Here is a 19,302-nt window from a genome sequence, read left to right as displayed (position 1 = left end):
CAGCTTGTGAAATTTCTAGTAACAATCATAAAATTATATTTATTTAACAAATAAAAATTAAAAGCTCACAAGTAATGGAGTTTTTGTATTCAAAAGATCCGATTTAACAAATTGAAAAGACTAGCTGATATAAATTATGTTACTCACCACTCTCATGTGTGAAGACAGCCTGACATACTGAGCAAGGCCACATTCGAAGGCTGCTGGTGAGCTGCGTCTCAGGGTGGCAGGCCAGGTGCTTCCTGAGGGAACCCTCGTTCACGTAGTGCTTGCCGCAGACGGGGCATGGGTGGTTGGCCGTCCTCCGCTTGGCTATATAGGGGTCAGTCTTCATTTGTGGCGGGTAGGGCGATGGTGACTGGGGGACTTGCGATGGGATCGTAAGGTCATTTGCTCCAGAACCCATCGAAGCTCCGCCGTTGGCTGGCAGGGCGGTGTTAGTAAGGGGAGAGGGGAGGTTTGGGTAGACAAAAGAGACAAACAGACAAGGTCAATGCAAGAAGCCATGAAATTGATAATTTACGAGACAACACCAATTTTAAAGGAATTTTTGGTAGGAGGATATCATGAGAATAGCTATCAAAAACTTTTTAAAAACATTGTCAATTTTTCATAAATGTGGTAAAAGTTAGACCAATTATCACGTTTACTAAAAACTGACAATAACTTTAATTTAATATGAATTTGATTATGAAATACAAAACATGAACTATTCTCATTATTGTTAGTAGGAAAAGTCAAAAAAATAAAAATCCCACAGCGATTTAAATATATTCGAAAACAAAATTGAGATAAAATTAAAATGATGTGATTTAAATTTGTGCAAATAAGCTTCCCAATGAAATCCCATCACCAAAAAGGATATAAATAATTTCGGGGAAAGGACACAAAAGCACATTTTTTAAATATTTCATCAAATTTAAGAAACGTTTATTTTTAAATGAATTTTTTTATAAAACCAAAGTTTTGTTAATAAAAATCAGTTTTTTAAATTTAATGAAATATTCTGAATAAATAAATTAACAGCAAATGGATGCAAAAGCATTTAATTGAATTAGTTTAGATTAAGTTCAATATGTAAACAATTGATATTTTAATAAAATCTGCTTCAATCTGCTGTAGTTTTTTAAACATGAAAAATAATCTTAACATAAAGCTTATTAGTTTTTTGGTAACGATACTTTTTGTACAGAACGAGATAAGCAAGTGGTAGTTTATTACCAATACCCCCCAACAATACTAATAAAAAATGTTTCGAATCATTGACGAAAAAGTCATAAAGTCTTTCATCAATGATTCAGCATTATAAAAAAAAACAAAAACTTCTTGAATTGATTAAAATCAAAATAAAACGGTCGCTGTTAAATAAGAAAGTAATAAAACATAAAAAAAAACAAAAAACTAATTCGTAAAATTGTAAATAAAGATGCTTTTAAGATTATAAAATATAAAAATTGAATGATAATCAAGTGTTTTAAGATATCAAATTAGTATTAAATGATGTTTGCGACCTGGAAATAAGAAAGTATTGCAAGTCCCCAAAACGCGGTTGGTAAGAAACAGGATGTGACAACCACTGCGGGCGACGCTTAAACACTTACTGGCAACACCGGATGCGTTCGGGTCCTTATGAGTGTTCTTCATGTGCTCCATGAGGGCTTCTCCTCCGAACACGAGTTTGTGGCAAATCGGACAAGGAGTGGCGTTGGGCCCTCCGATCATCAGCGCGGCGTGTTGCTGCAACACACCAAGATGCAGCTGTAGCTCCTGCATCGGACCAGCCAATCAGAGATTGCGGTCAATTGGTGGTGTGGTGTGGAGGGGCGGGCGACAATCAAACGTAAAGAAATTTTAATAAAATGCCAAAATAGAAACACAAAATGCTAAAAATTTTGAAAAATTAGACTCAAGATAACGTAAAAAAAAGAGATAAATAAAAATCTTTATAATTTATTTCAATTCAACAAAAAGACCACGAGATATAGTAAATTTATTTTAGAATTAATTTGTTGCTTCAACAGCTCATAAAGTTGAAGCATAACCAGCATGAAGAATTGATTATGTAAAGAAAAATGTAGACAAGTTAAACACAAATTAAAAAATATAAGGTTTTGATATTGGTTAGAATCTATCGTCACCAGGATAAATATAACCAATTGTATGTTTGCAACATAAAATAAACATATTTACAACAAATTAATACATTTGAAGTATAGTTTTTGTTTAAGGGTAATTTTATTCTGATAATTATACTGTTTTTTGGAACTCATGTTATTTTGTAGTTTTAAAATGGCTGTTTTGTAAAAATGCTAAAGTTTTTGTAAAACACTGATTAAAACAACACGTTTTTTTTTTAAAAAAACCATGCTAGGTATTCATATTTTAACAATATTATTGGTAATTTAGGAAGGAAGGAAAAAATAAAATTAAAGAGTTTTAAAGGATTTTTAGGAGGGGATAAAACAAAAGAAAACAATAAAAATATGCTTTGTTATAAATAAAAAAAATATGCGAACCCCGAAAGTAAGATTTTGAAATATCAAACTAAATATGTAATATAAATTATCATAATATATAAACGTTTTCAAAATTACGTAAATGCTTGACCCCATTAAAAAAAAAGAAATATCAAGATTAATAAATGCATTTTGAATTTATGTGTGAGCAAAAGGTTAAATAAATAAATAAAAATAAAATAATGTTAAATAAAAGAAAAGACAGGATAGTGGTTCGGGAATACATACATGACTGACCTTGGACGTGTGAGTCCGAAGGCTACTTTCAGTGGCGAAGCCTTTACCGCAGATATTACAATGGAAGGGTCTGTTCTTTGCCCTCTCCACTTGAGCGTCATGGTTTCTCAAGTGCTGCTGAAGGTTGGAGAGTTGGATGAAGGCTCTACCACAGTCTGGAAGGTGGCACTTGTACGGTCTTTCACCTGGGTAAGAAAAAATCAAAGGTTAATCTTGTTCATCGAAATCATCGAAACAAACTACAAGGAAGATGTAAAGATAACATTTTCTCTGGACGAATTAGTTAAATATCTTCAAAACGGCATCTAATTAGTTTGGTCCAGTCCTTCTTTTTCTCTTGAATGACCAATATCCAGCTGTTGCTGTTGTTACAAATGTTTAAACACCTAAATTAAAATAAAGAACAACATGCAATGGGATGTAAGAGGTAAAGCTAATGCGGCAGCGTATACAAAAGTTAACAGACATCACAATTGTTGATTGGGTGATCGTTCTGAAATTCGACCTAACGTTTCGATTCAAGGTCAAGGCGTTGAGTAGTTCTTGAAACTGATATCTCCTTCGAAATGCAACAGCAATTCTGAAATCGGATCCAAGGTACAGACAAGGGATAAGGGCATGTAAAAGTCATCCGAGAGATTCTTCATTTTTGTGATGTTTCTAGAATTTAAACATGCTGACCGCAATCAAAATTTTGGAGAGCCAGGAAAAATCATTTGCAGGATGGGTGCTGCGTTTTGCGCATTTTGACCTTTGAGGTTTTCAATTTTGGATCGTGTTAAGTCCGCACAATATAATAAAAGAATATCTCGGATAAATTTGACATACTGGTAGAACATTGGATCTTATTCTTCGCCTTCAGGACTTGAGCATCATGGTTCCTCAGGTGTTGTTGGAGGTTGGAGAGTTGGATGAAGGCTCTGCCGCAATCAGGAAGGAAGCACTTGTACGGACGTTCGTCTGAAAGGAACGAACAGTTTTTTTCCTGTTATAAACGAAATCGAAAAGAAAATCTTAAACCTGGAAAAATTGATTTATGTACAAAAAACAATGGTATTTTTTAGTCAAATCCCTTAAAATAACTTGATAATAATTATATTTTCTAACGAAAAACTTTAACCTAGCAAAACATCGTTGAACATCTGTGTTAACGGTTATTTACCATTGAGGAAATAAGGCTTTATTGTTAACAAGAAATAATAAAAAAAACAGCTATCCGTTTGATTGACCTTTCTTTGTTAATTATTTTGGTTGTGACATTTTTCGCAGTTTTTTGAAAATTCCCTTTTTTGTGTTACTTGTAAAATGGACTGTTTTCAGATTCAATCACTAAAATTTTTTATTCAAAATCTTTATTTTTTTTTAATAAATGAATCAAAAGATGATGAAAATTTTTTGTATATCAATATTATGTCCTGGAAAAATAAAAATACATAAATATAAATGCAAAATACCTTCGTTATGTTCAATATTAATTTAGTATCGCATCGGCGCATAGGTCGTTGATCACAATAAAACGTGTTTTCTCGCGTGCGCCTGCAGACTACATAACAATATAAACGTCTCGTTTACTCTTTGATATAAGAAAGAGCAAAACATAATAACGTAGCTTGTAACGCGATATAAAAATGTTTTACAATAACTGCGTTGATTGTAAAAACCTAAATCACTATAGACATTCTAAAACGTAAAGGGCGGATGCTATGGTAATTGGATACTCTAAATCAAAAACGTGCAAATTAATATATCTACACCAGAAAATATACACTTTTTTAGTTTTTTCTTACAATGAACGCATTAGATTATTTTATTTTTAAAAAATAGATTTAGAATGTTCAATTACTGTAGCATGCTCAATTAATATAGCACCCACCCCATTTACTTTATTATTGAAAACCATTTTTTATTTTTCAAATGTATAAATGCAGATATTTCAAAAGAAACGAATAAAATTTCAGATGGGAATAAAGTGTTTTTACATGGCTCAACTCAATACGATTTACCTTTAAACCTTTACAAACATTAAGCAATTATTTCATTTAGTTTCTTTCATGAATTAAAAGTAGCTTTTTTATATTTTAAATTTTTACAAAAAAAAATTTGGCAAAAAAGCTCTCTAGTACGATCTGCACTAAGAATCTTAGAAGTATAGGGTTAGGAAATCAATGTCCACTATTTTAATAGTTTATTGTTTAGCTTAATACAATTTTTGTGAATGTTACACAACATATAAAGTGGTAATCCAAAACAACCCGTGAAAAATCATAAATCCAATCTACGCGACTGGCCCTTGACGGTTAACACTAGTGTGTATTTTATAATTTTCATTTAAAAACGTTAAGTTACCTTTAAAAAAGTTATGGAAGCAAAGTTGTAAAAAAAAACAAAAAACATTTCAAATGTCGCGCTGTTCTTTGATTCAAGGCATTCACTTTAAAAAGAGAATACTCATAAATTTATTTACGTACATCGGCATCGTTTAGAATAATTTGGTCGTTTGGCATGCGCGTCGTAAACATGCGCGCGTTTTTCACGAGTTCCCGCCAAAAATATGTAGGCCGCCATTTTGGAGCGTGGAGCCATTTTGTTTTTCTCTTTTTGCCGCCTTATTTTTAATCCAGACGGACTTGTCCGTGGTCAGTTCGCCTACAATGCGTCGAGTCACGAAACTGTGTCGAACGAATATTATGTAAATAAATAACTGTATCGGTTGGTTGAAAAATACGTAGAAATTAACAAGTATAAAAATGTAAGGGACTGGGCTTTAAACAATCATCGTAGGTTAAACTCCTTAGATTTTTGAGGCCGTTCTGATGCACAATAAGTTTATTTGGGTTATCATGCCGCGTACGACAACCACGACATCTGTATAGGCAAAACGCGATAATTCTAGGGAGATCAAAGAGCCTCCGAATTCGATTGGTAAAAGATGCGATCGAGATCTACAAACATCCCGAAAATATGAATAAAGATGATGGGATGCATCTAAAATCATCCAGAGACGGTATGCGGGATCTTCTCTACCTCCTAGAGAGTGATTAATTTGAAGATTGATGAAGACAAACAAATATGGACGCGTGCAACTAAATATGAAAATGTTCATTTAGACCATTATTACATTAAGCATTACCAAAACACTTGATTAGGTTGAATTGACCAAATTGTTTTCGTTTTTTTTCCATTTTTGAAGCAGTTTTATACACCATTTGACGTTTAATCATCAGTGTTGCCATTATTGCCAAAAATAAATTAAAATCTTCAAATTAATCACTCTCTAGAGAGTAAAGAAGATCAGGAATACTACCTATCTACACAAATAACATCAATCCTGATGGCGACGGACACTGTAATGCGATCCAAAATGTCGGTAAGTAGTACGAACGACACACGGCATAGTAATAAAAAAAGTTTATTGTGCAATCTTTGTAGGCACCCATTTGTAAAGTTATTAAAATAGTTGCTCTCTGCGTGCAGGCGGATGAAAAATATATAGTTCTGTATGTGAAATAGAACCAAAACCCCGGGTGAGGGTTTTCGACTTGATGGCTGGACTGTCTTAGGCTATGCAGGGGCCCTTGGTCACACGGAGTTTCGGACCCTTTTAGAAAAAGCGAGACTTTTGGTTTACATACAAACAAACAAGCAGAGAGGATAGAACGCCATATCACTCTATCTTGGCATACAGACCTCGCTTCCTCTACATTCATACATCTTCTCATGTATGCACGCCGATTATTCCTACTTTTGACATGTCCATCTTCAAGTATTTGATGGACTTGATCGTGCCATATCTTTCTCGGTCTTCCTCGTTTTATGCATCCATCAACATTCGCATTTTTGATCCTTTAGGCCGTTCTTTTGCTGTCCATTCGCTCTACATGTCAAAACCAACGCAGCACCCCTTTCTTGATTCTGTCGATAATGCATGTCTCAGCCTTACACATTTCACCAATCTCGACATTTGTTTACTATTTTTATTATTAAAATGTATTTCAATGCTTTTTAATTATTTTATTGAATACTCGGTTTTATCTCTTTTGTATATTGTTAAAAAATTGAATGAATTTTTTAAAAAATGAGGGCCCTGCTCGATAGCCACTTTTAAGTAAAAATCCTAAAAAAATAAGTTTAGTGGAGATTAGTCCATCTCGTACTAAGCGGTTGGCTCATTCACCTGTTATGATCCAGGTCACATGGGGTCTATTCCTTCATTATTATTATTATTATTCTAAGAAAAAAATAAAAAACAATGGAAAACGTAAAAAGAAACACACATTTTAAGTGAAGTGAAGGAGACTTCTAGATTCAGCCAAGGCTCCCCCAGGGCTGTCGAGCTTATGACGATAATACAAGACAAAACAACAAAAGATTTTCAAAAAATTAGATGTTTCGTAAGTTTTGCATGTTTTATGGCATAAAATATATTAAATAAACTACCATTTTTAGAATTAGTTTATTTATCCGCTCTTAAACTTTGAACATGCGTTTCGCAGTAAATAAAATGTTGCAACAAAAATGGCGTCCGCGTTCCTTTTCCCGCCTATTTTGCTGTCAGGCGAGCTGCGCAACGGTCACATTAATGTGTTCTGCGCAGAGATGCAAATCTTAGGCCGGTTTTACGATCGCCGTTGTAAATATTTCGAGCGAACTATGATCCCGCATCACAATCACCTTTTCTGCGGAATTTATTTTATCTATTCGCGAGACTAAATTTCTTACTGCTTTGCGGGGCAATAAATTTATTTTACTGTGGGTTCAGATTTATGGCTGAAAAATTAATAGCTTTATCTAAACCGTGAACATTTTTTTCAACTTTCAAACGGTCGAAAAATGGAATATTTAAGTACATGAACTATTAAACTTAATATGAAATATTTCGATTAGTGATCTTTATTATAAATCAACCAAAAATTTATTTAACAATTATTCAAATTATTTTACGGTTTACCGTTACCATTTTGTTTTACTTTTGATGCTCATATATATTATTTTATTTTTTTATAAATCATACCAAAATACGATAAAAGCCCTATGTTGAGTTTAGATCCATCAAAATAGAAAGTAAATTTGTGCATATTATTAAATAAATCTACAAATAAAAATTATTACATAAACATAAATTTCAACAAACATCTGGATAAACCGTTCAATAGTACTATATAGCAATAGTAACAAGTGGCATTAAATGTTTCGATCCACCGGTTGCGAAATAAAAATTTGTAGTTCCTTGATCAGCACAGCACAAATTATGGCTTGCATGCACCAATGTCCCGATTGTGTCGCATTGTAAACTCGAGACAAGATCTGGACTTTTTTGGTGTAAGTCTTTCTAGCTTTAAACAATTACTAAGATAGACCAGATCTTGTCTTGAGGTAGTAATTATTTTTGAAAAAATGTCCTAGCTTTAATTTTCTTTTTTTGTATTTTATTTCGATTGTGTCTGATGTATTATAAAGATTTGTGTTTGCCATTTTTTTTAATGGAAGTCCGTTGATAAATTAATTTGTAAGTCTATGCAATGTCTCGCAACAGTCTCCTGCAATGGTCTCTTCCCCCAGATAAAATCCAAACTTGTACAACTCTCCTGAAAATGAAAATCGTTTTGAGCCACAAAAGAGAAATTACTCTGAACGAAAGTTGTACGTGTTTTTGGTATTAAATAATTCAAATTACAGGAAAACCTCGTACCAGCATTCTGCTGGGATCTCTTTTTGAAAATAAATCTTTGTTTATAGTGTTGCACAATTTCATTCTTATACGAGAACACTTCTACAGTTTCGGGAGAGCACTCCGCCTTTTAATCACCAGTCAATGGGAGGAGTAGTGTTCTTGTATATGAATAAAACTGTGTAACACTAATAACAAAGTTTTATTTTTAAAATAATTTATAATAAAGTTATACGAAGTGAATGCCGATTCAATTAAGTTATTTTAATTTGAAAATAAACGGACTCAACTTACATACGTCATACCTACATACAAACGGTGCGTTCTAATGTTTAACAGCCTATAATTATGTGTTAGTGCCTGTCGGTAAAACAAGTAACAAATTTCGTTTGAGTTAGGATGCACACTATGTATAATATTTTATTTAAAAACTATCTACAACGCACACACAAACAAAGGACATTAAAGATTTTCATGCACTGTAGGTACCTAATTAGATAATGCCACTTATTTAGATTTTTAAGTGTTTCCATTGTATTGTTAGAGATATTTGCCATGCTTTCATTTTAATACTTTCGTATTCTTTTTTGTGAGTACATTTTCGAATTCGAAAAAATAAATGCGAAAAAAAGGTTGTCGACGCCTTAAAAGTAACAACGCGAATTGCTCTTGTTGGTTTGATTTTTCAGTGCCGCTAGAGCAGTATAACGATAGAAAAACTTCACTAACTCAAACAAAGTTAGAGAGAGACACCAACTCGGATGTCAATGAACCGAACAAGCTCGATCATCGAACCCGAGACCATTTTATAAGCCGCCATTTTTATTTTTAAAAAAAGACCGCGAAATAACAAATGGAAATAAAATGGCGCATTCTTCGCGTACGCACTGCAGCGCCTATTTTCGTCTTACGCGGGAACTTTTTGAGTTTATTCGTTTTTTGAATTCTGAATTAGTGATTTAAAAAACAGGGCAGAACTAAGAAATGCTTTATTATATTTTTGGTTCTAACTGGTAAAAAATAAATATTTTGTTACAATTTTTATTGATCTTGAAAAATTATAAGCATAATGCTCGCTCCCGCTAAAAAAAAAGCACTTTAGTTCTATTGCATAAAACAAAAGCGTTTTAAATTTTTGGCTTGGTATTTATTTACAAACGTGTAACGGGAGGTTTTGGTTGGCGCTTGTAATTCTCGACCTGAGTACATACCGCCCGTTGTATTGCTGTAAACTGTAGTTAACTTCATAGTTGTTGTTGACGCGTTTTGCATATATTCGTCCCAACTCAACACAGGGCTTTGGTTTTATGGAGTTAGGAGTTGTCCGTATGGGCGACTTTATTAGCCTATTGGTTTTATTCGTATTAATGCTTTTGTGATAATTGACAACAATGTTTGAGTATGTCTTATAATTATTTATGATTATCTTTTTTGCATTGTATTCTTTGGAGTTTTATTATTTATTACTTAAACCTATTTTTCTAGATTGTTATTCTATTGCATCACATGCCATTATAATTTGATCTAATTAATTTTACCATGTATTTTTATTGTTATTTATTGTGTCTTGACACGGGCATAGCCTAAAAATCCGTTGTAAGTTCATTCATATTTTAACTAGTGTAATTTTGAATGAATTAATAAATAATTGTCCAAAAGCTTGCAGACTGGCTGTCTGGTTGAATTAACTACCTGGTAAAATAAGAAGTATAAAAATTGGAAAATTGTTTTCAGGCGTTGCCTAGTAGGTGATTTGGTTCAGCCGGATGAATCTCACCCACACAATAAATGTTTCGGCTCCTTTGATTCACAAAAGTCGACAGATGGAAGTGTTGAGGAAATGTGGTTGTTTAAATATGGGCAGAATAGTGAATGTTACACAGTGTGTAAAGTGGCTTCTTAAAAGTTGTGTTTTTTCTCTCTGTTGCAACAAATTTAAATATGAACAACTCCCTAGGGAGAACATCCAGCCAGTCTGCAAGTATGTGGACATACTCAAAACATTGTTGAATTAACTACCTGTAAAAGAAGAATCATAGGTGAATTGTTTCAGCCGGATGATTTTCACACACATGATTAAGGTTTCAGCTCTTTTACTTATTGCGACATTAAGCATTACCAAAAACACTTAATTAGGTTGAATTGACCAAATTGTTTTTGTTTTTTTCCATTTTTGAAGCAGTTTTATACGCCATTTGACGTTTAACCATCAGTGTTGCCATTATTGCCAAAAATAAATTAAAATCTTCAAATTAATCACTCTCTAGAGAGTAAAGAAGCTCAAGAATACTACCTATCTACACAAATAACATCAATCCTGATTGATGTTATTTGTGATGATTTTCACACACTTAAACCAGTCAATGCCAGGTGATAAGTCCTGTAAATGCCTAGATTTCCATACTCCCTTCTCAATAATGTTTTCCCGCTCTGTTGAAATAAATTTAAATGTGAATAATTCCCTAGGGATGAAATCCAGCCAGTCTGCAAGCATTTGAACATACTCAAACATGATTGGGTTCGAATTTGAGCTCTAGGTCATCTGTCGGTGCGGTCCTGGGTGCATATTGCCGTTGCGTGCATTATCCAGTTTGCAATAATGTATTTTTACTCCACCGAGGGGCAATGCCTCGAGATGCCGAGTCTCTGGACCAAAAATGCACGACGGCCGAAGAAGCGGGAAAAATTCAATTCGCAACGCGTTCAATGTTGGATAGGTCGTGTGTTTCTCATGCAGCTTGCTTCCTGCATTCGAGGAGTGTAAAACAACCAACGAAACAACAATATTTATTTATTTTCAACGTAAAAATACCTAAAACACACCACATTAATGTGTAATATGCTTCTCCGAAACATTATATAATTGGTACACATATTATTTATATATTTATGCACTTTATTGCTTTATATTTATTTTATTATGTATTATACTATATTATTTATGTTTAAGTAACATGTATTCTTTTTTTTTTTTTTTTTCACATAAGCATTCTTCTAAACAATTTTTTTTAATTCCCGCCAAACTGCAAAAGCAGTTTTTTTGCAGGGATTTTTCTCTTTAAACATTTTGGTAACACACTATAATAATGTTTACATAAAATATTTTTTAAAAATCATAAAAATACCAATAAAATAAAAGTTTAAAAAAATTAAATACAAGTAAATCAAGTCTTTTTTGGTAACGAAATAAATAAAAAATAATAAACAAACATTTTTTTTGACACTGTTTTAAATTGCACATACATATACAATATTTGAGTTTGTCCAAATGTTCGCAGAAAAAAGACTGGATTTCACCCCCTCGGGAGTCATTAAGATCATTGTGTAAAGTGGTCACTTAAACCAGCCAATAACAGGTCATAGGCCCTGTAAATGCCTTGACTTCCATATTCCCTAGTTAAAGGTATTCTCCATCCCTGTTGTAGTTTTTTAATCTTAATGACTCCCGAGGTGGTGAAATCCAGTCTTTTGTCTGCGAACATTTGGACAAACTCAAATATTGTAATGAAACCAACTGGTCCAAGAAGAAGTTTAAAAATTGAAAAATTATTTTCAGGCGTTGCCTAGTATGTGAAATAATTCAGTCAGATGAATCTCTTCACAACAATTAAGGTTTCAGCTCTTCAACTTCACTAAAATCAACAAATGGAAGAATTTAAGAAATATGTTTAGATTCGATGACATTATGAACAATATTCTGTGTTTATTATATTAGTTTTATATCACCCGTCGATGGGAGGAGTGCTCTCCCGAAACTATAGTTGTGTTTTTGTAAAAGAATAAAATTGTGTAACACCGATAACAAAGTTTTATTTTCATAATAATTTATATAAAAATAGGTTAAGACTGATTCTTTCTGGCTGTGATACGACCCCACTTGCTATTTAATGATGATCACACTTACACACACCTGAACACTTTCTTCCACATACACACAAACACACCTATACACTTATTTTCATACAAATACACATAAACACACCCTTTTGTTGTACCACAATTTAATATGTAATTTTTTTATTTAGAAACTTCGCTGGTTTGTCTTTGAACAGTATCTTTTTTATGTTATTATATCATTGTCGACTGTTTGTTTCTGTAAAATAAATAAATAATAATACATTCGCCTTTTTTGTTTTTTTACTTGAAAACATAAATGCGTTTGTTCAGAATTCTGGTTCAATTTTATACACAGAACTGTGTTCTTTATCTGCCTGGACACGAAGAAAATAATGATGAAATTGACGAAGTTTAAATAAATTTCGCTCTTTTGTGTGGGTTTTTAAGTTGTATCCTAACTGTACCTACAAAATAAGCCAATAATAAATCAGACGTTCTGTCATATACATAAAACATGTGGGTGTAATGATCAAAATGACGTATAATGATAGAAACAGCTATGTATTTTACGCTACGTAGCTAAAGCACATATTGAAGAAAATTACATCGTGAGTAGTGACTTTACATCATGCGATGGTAAAACGATGATTCTTAGTTATAAGAGTATTCGACACACCTAAGCTATATTTCTCTTTGTGTCTGGGCGGGTAAATAATACAGTTCTGTGTGTGAAATAAATCTAGATCTGGTTGGGGCGTTTGCCTCCCATTCTTGAGGTCCTGGGTTGGATTCCTGTGAAGATCGACCCAAAATATTGAATAAAAAGGTTGTCAGCAACGTTTTAAGTTTGTCCGAATTCCTGCAGACAAGAACTGGATTCAACCCCCTGGGGAGTCATTAATACCAAAATATCTCAACAGAGCTGTAAAACACTTTTGAGAACTGAATATAGAAATCTGCTCATCTGCAGGGTTTATAACCTATCATTGTCTGGTTTAAGTGGCCACTTTACGCACTGTGTAATATTCACCGTTCTCCCTTTATTTGAACGACTATATTTTTTCTTTTTCTTCCATCTGATGTTTGTGAAGTTGAAGAGCTGAATTTCATTGCGTACATATACAGCGTAAACCAGCCAATAACAGGTTAAAAGCCCCGTGGATGACCAGATTTCTATATTCACTTCTCAAAAGTGTTTTTCATCTCTGTTGTGATATATTGGTAAAAAGGTTGTTCTACACTACAATATTTCATGTGACTGGACTGAGGCGAAAGGCTGATCGCCTATCTTCTTGTAACATATGATCAATATACGCACGCTGCATTTAGTGTACTAATGCAGAGCCTTATGAACCACTGAATGAGGGTTGAACGTTGATGATTAAACAATGAAGGAATACTGAAATGTTACACAGCATGTAATACGATCGCTTTAACTAGCAAATGATAAATCATATGTCCTGTAAGTGCCTAAACTGAAATATTCTCTTCCCGAAAATGTTTTCGTTTTCTGATTAAATAAATATCCATCAAGCATAATTATCGGTAACAAGTATGTTCCAGCTACAGTAAATTGGTTTGCAGTTTTCCCATATTAGAATTACTCCCCCCCCCTCCCTTTCATGGCATCATTCAGTCGGCCATTTTGAATTAGGAATCATCAATAGTGTTGGAGTGGGGGTGATTTTAATGGGGTTGAATGGCGTATGCGATGTGTAGTGCGAATTTTAATGCGTTGATTCCAATGGAGGAATTAAAACTTCTAAATTATGTTCTATTGTGAAAATTATGCCACCATTATTTACTAATTTTATTCAGTATGCATTAAATTATTATTTAAATAATACTATTTAATCTCTAATAAAGCAAATTATAATTTGAGTCAATTTGCATATCGACTGCGTTTAAGGCAAATGTTTTAAACCACAATTTCGGCAAATTATGTTTTATTTTATTTTATTTATTAAAGAAATCATACAATCTGTATATAAATACAAGGTACAAAAGAAAAATTTTAAAAAAGTAAGACCAATTACAGATTTCACACTAATTTATTATGAATGCAGGAGGAGAGGGGAAAAAATTAAATTCTAAAAATGATTTTTTTTTTAACAAAATGTACATAAAAGGGAGAAGACATTGTATAGCTCCAACTTTAACAATAATTGATTAGATGCAGGTAGTAGATGTACATATAAATAAGTATAAATTAAGAGTTGAAATTAAATGTTAAAATTAAAAGTAAAAGTTAAAATTCAAATTTAAAGTTTCAATGAAAAGTTAAAATTAAAAGTTAAAATTAAGAATTAAAATTTAAAATGGAAAGATAAAATTAAAGCCAAGTTTTAATGGTTTAAATGTGTTATTCTCCATTACGTGAGCACTAAAAACATTCCTGAAAAAAAAAGTGTTTGTATGCACCGTTGATTAAGAACCTTACTTTGTCTTAATGCCTAGAATTTGAGGACTCCTGCATGTAAGGCATTCTGATTGGTGAACTGACAAATTTTTGAGCCCATCGGAGCTGGGAAAGTATTTTTTTTTAAATTTATTTTTTTAATTTATTTATTCACACTCTTTATCAAAATACAATTCCATGTTCACTTTGCCCAGCTAACAAGGATACATACCCCGTTCCAAGCTAGGCAATTACATTTTAATATATTATAAAAAATAAAATAAAAATAATAGTTAACAAATTAATATAGAGCACAGACAAACAAAATATAACCTTATTCGGATACACATTTTGATTCATATACATACAGACATACACATAAATACACACATGTATATAAATATACACATATATACACATGTACATACACACATACGTACATACGGAAAGATTGGAAAGTCAGAATGTATTTTCAATTTCATCAACAATGAAAAATTAAGTTTTCCGTATGAAAAATAGAATATGTTTACAATTTATTACCGGGTTGTGATCCCGTGGTAGTATGGTAAACTTACGGGCTAAAGGTCCGAGGTTTTAATCCCACTTTACCACGACACGATTTCCATTTTTCCAGCACAAGTTATTTACGACTCTTAGGAAATGATCTGGAAATTTGAATATTTGAGTAAATGATAAGAACTAAAGTATTTTTTTAATTTTTTTAAAATTTAAATCTTAAAGTAGGGCACACATATCATACATATTGTTATGTGTGTTCTTATAATAACATTGCAAATATATTTAATTTATAAGTTGTTAATCACATATGTCTTGACCATTATTTTAAATTTTGATATGTTTTTTTCTTCATTAATATTTTTTTCCATTTCGTAATACTTTTTAATTGCTTTAAATAAAATTTAATTTTGTGACTTTGCCTTTTTCCTAAATGGAAGTCTAATTTTGTTCTTTTCTCTAGTATTGTGATCGTGTTCATGCTGGTTCCGATCAATTTTTTTCCAAAATTCTGTTTTTTTATTAGAGTTTATAATTTTATGAACAAATATCATTGTATTGTAAAATATTATTTGTTTATATGTTAATAACTTCATTTCATTTACCATCGACTTTACCCTCGTGTATCTGTTTTTTTTCAAAATGATTCTAAAGGCTTTATTTTGTAATACAGTTAGTTTATCTATGTTTTCTTTGTTTGATAAAAATAAAATGCTACTACAGTAGTTAACGTGTGGTTCAATAATTGCTTTGTAAATAGTTTTGCAGGAGTCCTTATCAATAAATCTTCTGATCCTTCCCAAAATTGATATTTTTTTTGCAATCTTATTTATTACCATTTTAGCGTTTTGGTGAAATGTAAGTTTTGAATTCAATATTACACCTAAATATTTAATTTCAGTGAGTTCATTAAGTTTTTCATTTTCTATTTTAAAATAAAAGTATTTATTTTTTTTAACATGTTATATCACAGGTTACGGCGAAGATACTTTGAATTTTTCTACGCATAAACATCAGAGTAATAATTTTCTAGAGAAGCCTTAAGCTTAATGCGTTCCAAATTTTCGGTTTGGTTTTAGTTTGGTTTTTAGTTTAACAACAAACATGTAATGGACGGTTTTAGTTTGCGCTTGCAATTCTCTACCGCTTGCAATTCTCTAAGTATTTATGGCCCACTGTATTGCTGTAATCTGCAGCTTACTTCGTGGTCAATAATCATTCAATGGTTTTTCTCCGTAAAGGCGACTCTATTAGGTCACTACACGTTTTCGTGCATAATTATTGATGTTAGTTTATACCGTCTCGATATGTACCGATAAAGATAACGTTTGTAATCGCGGCCACTGTCTTCATGTTTACGGTGAAAAATATTGTGTTTGGTTTGTCATGTGTTTTGTTAGTACCTTTGGATGTGCGGGCACCAGGGTGACACCAATAATGCTGGAGTGTTTACGATCACACTCAAAACCTTAATTGAGGACCTCATCAAAGTCCTCGGTTAAGGGTTGAAGATTTGTTAATTACCGAGTATCAAAGTGTGAAAACCAGTGATGCGTCAATAGGTGTTTGCGGTTTAAATATGACTTCCTAAAATATGTCTAGAAAAACAAACAAAATTGTTGCATTATCCTTCACTGTGAAAATGCCAGCTCTCACAAAGCAAGTCAAACAATTCATTATTTGAAATAATAAAACAGTTGGATAGGAATTTTCATCACTTCAAAAAGCTATTGAAGTCTTTCAAAATCATGTTTTGAAGATACCACTTTCAGAAGGTTGAACTGTTTCGAAAATCGGTTAAAGCACAAGCAAAGTATAAAACTTAAGAATATATTTTGAAAAGCAATAAAACGATTTGTAACAAAAAATAATTGATTTTTTTAGTTTTGTTAAAAGTTATATTCCCATCTCAAGTAAGTACTTTCAAAATTATAATCATATTTTCACCTCATGGTGCATAGGGCACTGCACTACATGAATACACCAAATGCAATGTTCCTTGATCATCTGCTACATGGAGATAATGTGATCAATGTGACACTCCAGTTAGGTTCCAGTCCAGGGCCGGGATTATGAACGACTATCTTCTTCGGTAAATCTCGAGACGGTATAAACTAATATCAATATTTATGTAGGAAAGTGTGTATATTTGTATGAAAAATCAAAATATCTTCGTTGGTAACCGGTAGTTGAACATGTTTAGAAAAAAAATGTAATCATAATATATTTTTTAAACAGCTTACTTAATTTTACTTTAAAGATTATCTTGAAGATAAATTTTATATTCCTATCATATTCAAGACCCAGGGACAGTGATATACTATATTTTGCATTTTATTCTCAATAAAATCCAGTATTTGTCTACATTGGTTTAAACATGCTCAAAAAAGCGCTGGTAAAATAATGATTATGATGATTTGGACTCATTTGGATGTACAATTTAAATTGTGGAATTATTATTGGCTTTAAGCTTTTCAATCAAAATGATTTCTCCCATTTATGTAGACGTCATTGGGTACAATTTACAAATTCATCCCCACTATTAACTATCCACAAATAATAATATGTACTAAAGCACCTATTTAGCCGTCATCCATACAACCCCTATAAATCAATATGCATTGATCTAAAGCAAATGTGATTGGTGCATTGCTTGTGCCCCCCCAAAATTGAATTGTGAAATAAAATAATGTGACATTTTATTTTATTTTGTACTTTTTAAAATTATTTTTTTAAATAAACGGTAAAGTCTATTTTGAACATACATTTTATATTATTACAAAAAAAGCAATTTTACTAAGCAATAAAAACTAGAAACGAAACAATAAAAAAAAATCAAAGACAGTAAAATATTATTTACAAATATTGTGAAATCCAGGTAGATAATGGATGTAAGAAATGTACAGATTAATTTTGTATAAATTTAAATTTCAAGATAGATAAAGTATTGAATATATGTCCAGGGAAAAAAAAACAGTTGCGAAAATAAAACCAGATCCGTGGACGATTGTTTTCAACTCGATTTCTACTCTTAGGTAAAAATCCTAAAAAAAATTCAAAATCAAGTCGAGAAAAGTCCATTTAGTAATGAAGTAGATCTGCGCGTTTGACTACCATAATAGAGATCTTGGGTTCGATTCCTGGAAAGTCGAGATGAAATATTTGTTAATTTTTAATGTCCCTGGACTGGCATCTAAAGCGTGAGACTGATCACCTTACCTTCATCTAACAGATTATTGCGATACGGTGCATTTGGTGAACTAATGCCAACCCTATGCATTTTAAGTGCCATAAATGTTTGATGCTGAACTGAGATTATGGGGTATTTTTTTTTTAAACGGCATTTGAATATAAAAACATAAATTAATGAAATATTGTTACACATATAAAATTCTGAATATTCAGTTGCATAGGTGATATTATTATAGTTTTTAATTACAATTTCAATTCAATAAACGAAAGTTCAACAAACACTTCAAGACAACTTTGGCAGGTCTTTTAACGTTTCAAATACTTTCCGAAAATAAACTAATGTAAAAAGAGAAAATTCTCTCAACATTTAAACGTTCTATGATTCTGTTCTTAACAACTTATCCCAAAAGCCTGAAAAGAATCTTTCATTAATTGAAAACGTGCGGCCATCTCACCCCCTTAGCAAGTTAGTCCCAACCCTTAGCGAGATAGTAAAAACCCTAAGCCAAGTATCCATTCAAAGATGTCCAACCCTCTTAGGTTTTTTACTTCAGCTCACTGGACTTAAAAGTTCACGAAAAAATACCAAGCAAAAAGTGTATCATTTTGGAGGTCACTAGATATTTTGATAACAAGAAGTTTATCGATTCGCTTTGTGAAGCGTGAGTACTTGTGAGTAATGAAAAATAATGTTAAAAAATATAAATAATCACATAAAACTGGACATTTAAATGTGGTATAAATTACATACAAAAACTGATAAGAAACAAATTTTTAAATGAAAAAACAATAAAAGATATGTTGAATAAACAAATTAATAACGTTTGTGATAAAAATATTTATAATTATTTTTTAAATCAATAAATTAACTGAAAAACGTAGTTTGTATTTATTTCTAAAACCTAAACAATCTGCTGTCACAAATGTCAATTTCAGTG

At 32.0% G+C, this 19,302-nt stretch overlaps 1 protein-coding gene across 1 annotated transcript in view; it reads right to left on the bottom strand.

Annotated features, from left to right (window-relative positions):
- Positions 1-19,302, bottom strand: part of dati (zinc finger protein datilografo) — a 160,652-nt gene that overhangs the window by 9,012 nt on the left and 132,338 nt on the right. The window contains exons 4-7 of the mRNA XM_088227227.1: positions 3,582-3,713; positions 2,754-2,938; positions 1,602-1,737; positions 148-312 (exon numbers count right to left, since the gene is read on the bottom strand). Coding sequence (XP_088083353.1) covers positions 148-312; positions 1,602-1,737; positions 2,754-2,938; positions 3,582-3,713 — 618 coding nt within the window. The remainder of the gene's footprint in view (positions 1-147; positions 313-1,601; positions 1,738-2,753; positions 2,939-3,581; positions 3,714-19,302) is intronic.

Source organism: Micrasema longulum, unplaced genomic scaffold, assembly GCF_059751315.1.
Source record: "Micrasema longulum isolate JH-2025_06_02 unplaced genomic scaffold, ASM5975131v1 h1tg000041l, whole genome shotgun sequence".
Classification (NCBI taxonomy): domain Eukaryota; kingdom Metazoa; phylum Arthropoda; class Insecta; order Trichoptera; family Brachycentridae; genus Micrasema; species Micrasema longulum.
Note: the sequence above shows the minus strand (reverse complement) of the source record. Positions and strands in the feature narration are given on the sequence as shown.